The sequence below is a fragment of the Polypterus senegalus genome, chromosome 6 (genome assembly GCF_016835505.1).
Source record: "Polypterus senegalus isolate Bchr_013 chromosome 6, ASM1683550v1, whole genome shotgun sequence".
Lineage (NCBI taxonomy): Eukaryota > Metazoa > Chordata > Cladistia > Polypteriformes > Polypteridae > Polypterus > Polypterus senegalus.
The window spans coordinates 72,892,308-72,902,192 of record NC_053159.1 but is presented as its reverse complement, the minus strand read 5'-3'; the positions used below and the strand labels follow the sequence as shown (position 1 = coordinate 72,902,192).

At 36.7% G+C, this 9,885-nt stretch overlaps 1 protein-coding gene across 1 annotated transcript in view; it reads right to left on the bottom strand.

Annotated features, from left to right (window-relative positions):
- vps8 (VPS8 subunit of CORVET complex) overlaps positions 1-9,885 on the bottom strand; it is a 740,642-nt gene that overhangs the window by 589,768 nt on the left and 140,989 nt on the right. Inside the window, exons 9-12 of the mRNA XM_039755059.1 lie at positions 7,085-7,090; positions 6,618-6,742; positions 1,858-1,944; positions 1,164-1,231 (exon numbers count right to left, since the gene is read on the bottom strand). Coding sequence (XP_039610993.1) covers positions 1,164-1,231; positions 1,858-1,944; positions 6,618-6,742; positions 7,085-7,090 — 286 coding nt within the window. The remainder of the gene's footprint in view (positions 1-1,163; positions 1,232-1,857; positions 1,945-6,617; positions 6,743-7,084; positions 7,091-9,885) is intronic.

The window sequence follows — 9,885 nt, the reverse complement described above, 5'->3', positions numbered from 1 at the left end:
CTGCCAAATTTCAGCCTTCTATCTATACGGGAAGTTGGAGAATTAGTGATGAGTCAGTCAGTCAGTCAGTCAGTGAGGGCTTTGCCTATTATTAGTATAGATTTACAAATTACTCAAGTGTTTAATCACAGAATAAAAAAGTATGAATTAGTCATTTATATTAAAAAGAAATGTTAATGTTAAGGTCCAGTTATCGCTGAAATAAATACTAGCTGTACTAACCATCTAAGACAGGTTGAAATGTAAGTATTTAATGTACACCCCAGTGTGTTTAGTATTAACATTTGTAGTAACCCATCTATTGAAATGTATTTTGTAATAAAATGCATTGCATTTGTCATTCCAACAGATAGCGCATCACAAACATTACCACTGCTTCTATGAATCCCAAACCAAATGACATATAACAGAGACACAGCACCCAGACAGACACACAGAAACTTGCCCTTTTATTAAGGTGCATATATTTATAATAACTCCTCCAGTCAACAATTTAGGTCTTACACTGACGCCCAAGTGCAGGAGTGTTATCTAAATGAAATGAAATTAGAGTGTAACTGCAGTTTGCAATATCTTCTATGTCACTTATCATACGCTCACTCAAGGGTATCATTCTTGATATGACCATTTTAAGATGTTTGTTGTGTTTACTAATGAAATCATTACATTTTTCATTCTAACAGCTGCCATATGCAACCAACACTAAAGCCTAATAAAGCAAATATTAAATAAAAGAAGGTTAGAGGAAATAAAAAGTGTTGATAGAGAAGTATAAACCCTATTATAGCCCATTGACTGTCACACACAAGGAATCAGCTGACAGTATGACTGCAGGGGTCTGAAACTGGGTCCTGGGAGGATATAGTGTCCTCTTTATAGTTGTTACTGGAATTTACTATTTATTTACATGAGAGTTTCTTAAACTACTAGAGTCACAGATTGCTGCCATTGTGTCCCAGGTCCCTATTATATGATATAGGAATGGGCTGCAAATGATTTGCGAAGTGTGTCACGGTGGGTTACCATGAGTTATATAAGAAATTGTCACTACTCCTCTCTGACGATAAGTAGTGACTCTCCAAGGGGTTGCTTCCAAAGATTGCTTTGCAAATAATACAACTAAAATTGAATACATTTACAAGAAACATGTAGAAATGCATTACCTGAAAGACAGCTCAAACACAGATCCTCCACTGTCATTGCAAATAGCCAGTGTTGGGTCATCTGTAAACTAAAAACAAAGAAATTAACTTCTTACAAATTACTTAATTCCTGCAATGATCACTCAAAATGAATGAAAATTATGTTCCATTGCACTTTGCATAAGAAAAGGCGAAAGAAAAAAATAATCTATGCAAATGAAACTCTTATATATAAAGCCTTCTGACACCAACTCTTTTCTGTGTATACAGTATGTGCACATATTTATCTTTCACTTAGGATATAAACTTTCATTGTATAAATCTGTAGGTGTCAGATTGTAGGTGCAGTCTGGGGTATACATTTTTTTAAAACAGTATAACATATGAACCTTATTTTGTGCTTATTCATACTTAAGCAGGGATGCAATGTGCTATGAGAACCAGCTATTCACATGCCAAACATGAGCCTCTCACACAAATGCAAATATAACAAAAGCAAAACCAGTAAATAATTAACAGCCTTCTGCAGCTTTCAATGGTTTGTAAAATTTCAGACCACAGAAACTTTTTACTTTGAGATTGAGTTAAGAAAAGGTAGACCATCCTTATGTAATTGAAAGGGAGAAATACCCAAATTGCAAGGTTAATTGATAATGTAAAAAAAAATAAAAATGAACAGTCAACACACATCTGGGTAATCAATATTGTGCATTACCTTAATATGAAGGATTGCAGTTCCAGGAGGATGAGCATCCGTTATTGTTCTAAGCAGCTTACCATTTGCTAAATCCCACATGGTAATCTAAAGAATATGAAAAAATACAATATTCAGAAATATTTTCCCACAAGTTCTAAATAACTTTCAGAGAACTAAATCATGACTTGGAAAGCATGACAGTGTAGTGGGGGTTACACTGCTGCATTACATATCTTTAAAAGTACAAATTAATTTCACATTGTGTCTGCGTGTTATGTCTCTATAGACTTTCTCAAGGTACATCTCCTTCCTCCCACAACCCAGTGATATGCATTTTAGGTGATCTGACCCTTCATACAGAAAGAGATCCAATTAGCTATGTCAAGTTGATATAATTATTTTAAGTAACTGCTTTTATTTCCCTCCTTGTACATTTTTGACTTACATATTTTAATAAAATATCTTAAATTTTCTTTATACCAACACAAGTCTCCATCTTCCATCCACTTTACAGATACTGATCTGTGATGTAGTCCATTGCAAAGAGTTAACTTTGCTACAATTTGTAATTTCAGCATCTAGGCAACAACATTCTCTTACAACTGTCCATATAATATATCAAATTCTTTTTTTTTTTTACACATTATTTTTCTGTCATTCGTGAAGTTCCAAAGCAACAAGCAGATTCAAAGTACTCATTAATCTACAAAATTTCATGTTTATTGCTGTTTTAATTAATAGGTTTCACCAAACATTACAGCTATATGTAAAAATACATTCTATTAACACTAAATGTGTTTAATTTTGACTTAGATTTTCAGAGGTTAACAGGAATAAATAAAATAGCTTATTAATGTAATTAAGTTGTAACTGTTAGTATTACATGCACTCATACATTTGTTAGTAGTATTTGCTTTAACTTCATTGAACCATTGTTTTAATATAAGGGATCTCAAAACCTTTGCAACCTGTGTTTCTCCAGTTTTTATTTTTAAAAATTATTTTTTACAGATTACTTACTTTGGCTTGAAAAATAAACCTCTTTCAGCTTTCAATATACATTTTTATTAAGTACCACCGCCTTCAACCCATCTAACATAGCTGGTCTAAATACAGTCTTGTACATCTTCCCTTTCACTCTTATGCATCCTCGCCATTCCTCTGACCTCACTCTCATTTCCACACATATATTATGCCTTGTTTCTATTGACCTTCATTCCTCTACCCTCTAGAACATATCTCCACGGTCTCCTCGACCTGCTTTCTACTTTCGCTACAGATCACAATGTCATCAGCAAATATCATAGTCTACAAGGAGTCCTGTCTAATCTCATCTGTGAACCTATCCATCACCATTGCAAATAAGAAAGGGCTCAGAGACAATCCCGGTTGTAATCTCACCTCTACCTTGAATATATCTGTCACTCCTACCACATACTTCACCACTGTCACACTTCCCACGTACATATCCTACACCACCCCTACACACTTTTCTGCCACTCCCAACTTCCTCATACAGTACACACAACTCCTCTCTAGAAATCCTGTCATTTGCTTTCTCCAAGTCCACAAAGACACAATGCAACTCATTCTGGCCTTCTCTATACTTCTCCATCAACACCCACAGAGCAAACATCGCATGTGTAGTACTCTTTCCCGGCATGAAACCACACTGCTGCTCATTAATCACCTCCCTTCTTAACCTACTCTTTCCCATACCTTCATGATGTGGCTCATCAATTATAACCCTCTGTAGTTACTACAGCTCCACTCATCACCCTTATTCTTAAAAATCGGTACCAGTACACTTCTTCTCCACTTCTCAGGTATCTTCTCGCTTTCCAAGATTGTAGTAAACAATCTGTGTTAAAACACCACTGTCATATTTCCTAAAGACCTTCATGCTTCCAGAGGTATGTCATCTTGACCAACAGCCTTCCCATTCTTCATCGTCTTCATAACTGTCCTCACTTCTATGCTAATCTGTTGCACTTCTTGATTCACTACTATCTCTCCATCATCCAACCATTTCTCTGTCTCATTTTCAGCTTCTCAAAGTACTCTTTCCATCTGCTCAACACGCTCTACTCGCTTTGAGTAGGCTTCCATTTATATTATTTACTAGCAAAATACCAAGCGCTTCGCAGCGGCGAAGTACTGCCTTAAAATTTTTATTAAGAAGAAAATTAAACCTTTTTAAACTGAGGGAAAATATACCAATAATTATTTGTTATGGATCTCTTTGTATACCACATTGTGAGCTCGGCCCTCCGATTGTAATATGACCAAGCTGTGCGCTGAGCTTACTCTTGAGCATGCAACGTACAGTTGGCCATGTGAAAAGTAATCTTGTTTCAAATCTCACAGCTTGGATTGCTGCTGTCATAATCGGTTTGAGTTTCATGGTTTGTTTCAATTACGACAGTATTTGTAGGACTTATGTTGAAGAGACATTTGGCATCTGTCAAGCGTTGTAAGTATACAACCGGTTTCATCGATAACTTCACATCAAGCTTTTGAGAGTTTAAACATTCATAAACATCAAAGTGTTCACTACTGAAATCGTCACCTGTGAATCTAAGATGTTTAAGAGGCATTGGCGGCTGTCGAAAGGTGTAAAATATTTGGCCATTTCGGTACACTTGAAAGCGACAACCGAACAATTCAGCGGCAGCCATCAACTCACATGCAGATCCATAGGTGAAGGGCTTAAGCATGTCACTCTTATAGTGCTCCTGTGTAGTATAATTATCTCCTATACCGTCATCAGTCCACAACTTGAACCTGTCCCAGTCATTCAATACATAAGACACAATGTTCCTCCGGATATCAAGAGTGAGCCTGATACGGCCGTGTAATATGTAACAGAGAGAATGGAAAAGGTAGGTGCCATCTCCGGGCATGGAAACCACTCGGTGACAATTCTTTGATCAATGGTGATCACCTCGATAGACATGTTAAATGGGGGTACGGTTGGAATGATAAAGGAAATGGGTACCTGAACAATGTAAAGTAAGTCTAAAATGGTGAACGTTGTCAACCGTTATGACCATTACACGTAGAATTTCTAAATGAAACCTGCTTAACTTTTGTAAGTAAGCTGTAAGGAATGAGCCTGCCAAATTTCAGCCTTCTACCTACATGGGAAGTTGGAGAATTAGTGACGTTGGAAAGTTCAATATGGCGGCCGACAGTGGTGTCATACCACCGAAATAAGTACATACATCGGTTTTGGTTAGCGCAGGGAAGCCACCTACCAAATTTCATGAAGATGGGGCCATAAATAAGAAAGTTCAACATGGCGGACATTGTCGACCGTTATCGACCATTATGACGGCTACGTGCAGAATTTCAAAATGAAACCTGCTTAACTTTTGTAAGTAAGCTGTAAGGAATGAGCCTGCCAAATTTCAGCCTTCAACCTACACCAGAAGTTGGAGAAGTAGTGATGAGTGAGTGAGTGAATGAAAGAGTGAGTGAGTCAGTGAGGGCTTTGTCTTTTATTAGTATAGATCACCAGAACCTCCTGCACATCTTTCCCAGCCTGGTCCCTCTGTCTGGCCAATCGGTACAGGTCCTTTCATCCCTCCTTAGTGTCAAACCTCTCATACAACTCATCATATGCCTTTTCTTTAGCCTTCATCACCTCTCTCTTCACCTTACACCTTATCTCCTTGTACTCCCATCTACTTTCTGCATCTTCCCGACTATCCCACTTCAACAACCTCTTTCTCTGTATACTCTGCTGTACTTCCCTAGTCCACCACCATAATCATCACTCGGTCTGACAGTCTTTCAATCTCCAAAACACTACTGACATACTGTTCCTTCAGAATAACCCCAACGCCATTTCTCCTCCCATTTACACCATGGAAGAACAATTTGAACCTGCCTCTGATCCACCTGGCCTCACCCCATTCCATCTGGTGGTCTGGACACACACTGTATCAACCTTCCTTCTCTCCATCATATCAGCTAACTTTCTCCCCATACTAGTCATACAATTGACATTAAAATTTCCTACCCTCACTTCCACTCTCATTACTTTCTTCCTCTCCTCCTGCCTCCAGACATGTCTCCCCCCTCTTCTTCTCCTTCTTTGGTCAATAGAAGCCCAATTTCCACCAGCAACCTGTTGGTGGTCATTGTTAACCCAGGCCTCGGCCGATCCAGTATGGAAATCTGTACTATCCACATATTGATTTGGCAAAATTTTAAACTGGATGCCCTTCCTAAAGTTACTCTCTCCATTTATCCAGGCTTGGGACCGGCACCAACAAATAGACTGGTTTGTACGTCCCCTAGTTGTCAATAAACAAAAAACATATTGGAGGCGTATGTGTATGTAACTTTTGAAATCCACACAATGAAGAATACCATCAAAGGAATAGAATAATTTTGCGAGGTGCTGCATTTAAAACAGCAGTTAACATTTTAAAGTAGCACATTTCACTAAGCTGATCACTACAAAAGACCTACTGACTGAGAACAGGGTGTTGGGATCTGGAGATAAGGAAGTTAAACAGGTGAAGCAAGCACTTAGTCTGGTTCTACAACAAACAAGAGCTGCAAATTAAGCTTAAAAACAAGTCTTTATTTTGCGTAAAATAACATAATATATTTGGGCAAAACTGTAATACTTCTTAAATTCCTAGTATGATAAGAAATTTCAAATATTCAAATACAAACAATCATCATCATCATCTAGGATCTCAAATGGTTGTTCTCAAACTGAATGAATTACAGCATATTCATTGGCATCAATTAACATTTCTTACCTGTCCTTTGGCAAAACCACACAGCAGTCGAGTACAGTCATTGTTAATGCTGAGTGCAGATACAGCTCCATACTGACCACCAAGAGCAGTGCTTCCAAGACACAGCCTAAGTGCTTGGTTTGGATCTAGAATAGGCAAAAGTTGCAAGAGAGTTAAGAGTCATATCAGGTGTTCAGTCTTTAAAGCCTACTAATCTGCAAAACAAGATGAAATGCCCAACATCTGTCACCAGTGTATCTGACCTAAAAGCATGAGAGACCACTGTCATAGGGGACTAAGACCTTATTTGTTTTCTGTAGAATAAAATGTGTATTTAACAATAACCTGAAGCATGCAGCACATGCATTAATTTTCACTTTTCATTATATCTGCACCAAGGACATTTATGCAGTGTTCCTTTCAATTCTATGGTATAGTGTTATTCCTGTCATTGACAAAGGTATAGAAAGTTTTCAGAGTCACTATACCTTTTCCTGGATAATTGAAAATATCCATGGGAAAGCAAAAAACAAAGAACACAATTTAAACACACAACAAACTATTAAAACACTTATTTTTTTTTATAAAACTGATTTTTTATTAAATGATTATTTTACGTTATTAACTCTGCAAGAATTTTTTATGCAAATGAAGTCATTCCTTTATGGAGAACAGAAACTATTAGATGCCAATGTGAAATTTTAGTCATGTCTATTGCAAACTTAGCAATATTCAGCATTTAATAGAAAGTACATTATCAATATTACTTGAAAAAGTCACAGAAAAATAATCAACCTGGCTTTTCTTTCTGAAAACGGCAACTAAATAAAATTATGATTTAAAACAAGACCTGTGTTAGTGAGAATCTGCAAAGAAAAAAAGTGAAAGTTATTTCTACATTAAAAAAGAAAAATAAAATTGGAAATTATAAATTTACAAAATTGAGTCATTGTCATTCATTTGCATATTCTTGCAAAAAAAAAAAAAAAAACAAACAATAGTTATCTTGCTCAACCAATAAAGTACCTGTGTAGTATAGGGTTTAACCTTCCCATAATATTCATTTCATTCTGACATTCAACTGTTCCCTAAGTCGTCTGGGGTTGGTTAATATTCAGTATTAAAAGGAACTGAGATACAGTACAAATTTAACAAAATGTTATAAAGAATAAACAACCACAGAAAGAGCTGCTGAAAACCAAGTATGTTCAAATATGCTGTGATAATCCCAGGCTTAAGAAATTGATAAAACTGGTACACAAGCTTAGCACCAATGAAAAAATCAAAACACTATGCAAACAGAACAGAATAACTGGTTCACATCCATTTAAAATTTCAGATCATTCAGTAAGAACTACAAGAATACAAATAGGAGAAAACCCATACTGGAAATTCTTCACAAAATTGAGACTGTATAAAACTACACAAAAGTTGAACTGTAATTTTAATAACTCATTCATTGACCATTGTACAGAACACACAACTAAGATTCAGTAATTACATAATTTCTATTTCAACAGCTGTTGCTGATAGAGTTTGAATTAAACCAGACATGAAAACATGATGCTGGCTGTGTTCAAAGTCCTTAGCAAATCATTAAATCTTCCTCTGAAAATGAACAGACATCTGTTTTATGCCTTATGTTGCAGCGTATATTTTCAGATGATGTTAAAGTTTCATAGAAATGTAGAGTCTCACTGGAAAAAAGTGAGTTCAGCTATTTTTGAACTATTTAAAATAAAACTAAAAGGTTAAAAAATCAAAGTATAAATATTTCCAACAATTAAAAACAATTATTAAAAGAGAGAAACAATCTTGATTCAAGCAGGACCTTGAAGAGTCCTTCCTATGTGAAAAATTCCTTTACACTATCTTCATGCAGAACTATGTCACATATAGGCATTCCAACTGTTTTGAGAGAGAGAGAGAGTCATATATTGATTGGATGGTATCAAATATATAAAAAATATCAATCTAACTATTTGGGTAGTCATCTACCAGACTGAACCCACTTAGTGCGAAATGCATTGTGTACTTTTTTCATTACTTGACATGTACTACATGGCATGTCTATGATCTAATTCTTGCAGCTGAGAGAGAGTGGCAGATGTTTGCTGACTGGCCGGCCAACCAACCACAAGCGTTACCTGGTAAGTGACACCCCAAATAATCATATTGTGATCAGACCTATATAGATGTAATACTCTGAACTTCATCCTGTCAAGTAAGGAAACGAGCCGCAGTGGTGCAGCATCTGAGGCTCTGCCTCAGGCACTGACATCTGAGGTTCGATCCCCGCAAGCAAGGGAAGTACCACTTAGGGCTAAGCACATGTCATGTACTTTTTGTATTATTTGACAGGAACTATACGGCATGCATATAGTCTCTAATGGGACATTTATGTGTGTTTGTGTATGTAGATGTGTTTTTATATCTTTACTAGCAGACCTCATGCGCTATGCTGCAGTCGCTGTAGTTGGAATAATTATGTATCTACATGCAACTTATAGAGCTTCTTTATATACAACATTTTTGGTTTGTCCTCTTGGAGCCAAAATATATAACTTTTGTCTATGACTAATTTGTGAACATGCTACATAAAAAATAGAAACGGGAAAAACGGCAACACCACCAGGAATAACAGTAAATGAGATAAAGTAAAAGTCTACTAAACACTAAAATACAAAAACGAAGTAGAAAGTAACAGTAAACCGCAACACCGCCAGGAACACTGGCACACCTCGTCTACTAAATACTAAGAAACACTTAGTAGAAACACTAAAGGAAAAAATACTATTCAGCAAGTACTGCGCCTAGTAAACTGTAAATCAGTAAAGGAGAGAGGACTAAACCCTAAGGAAAAAGAACAGCAAGACCGCGTCAGCTGCAGAGCTCAGCTCGGACCGAAATGAAGTGAATGAAATGACGTGAATGGGAGGGGAGATGATCACGTGACTCCCCCACCCACCTTAACTCTCCATCCCTCCACAAACACAGTCTCTCGGATCCCAACTCTCTCATATATATATATATATATATATATATATACTGCTCAAAAGAATTAAAGGAATACTTTTTAATCAGAGTATAGCATAAAGTCAATTAAACTTATGGCATATTAATCTGGTCAGTTAAGTAGCAGAGGGGGTTGTTAATCAGTTTCAGCTGCTGTGGTGTTAATGAAATTAACAACAGATGCACTAGAGGGGCAACAATGAGATGACCCCAAAACAGGAATGGTTTAACAGGTGGAGGCCACTGACATTTTTCCCTCCTCATCTTTTCTGAC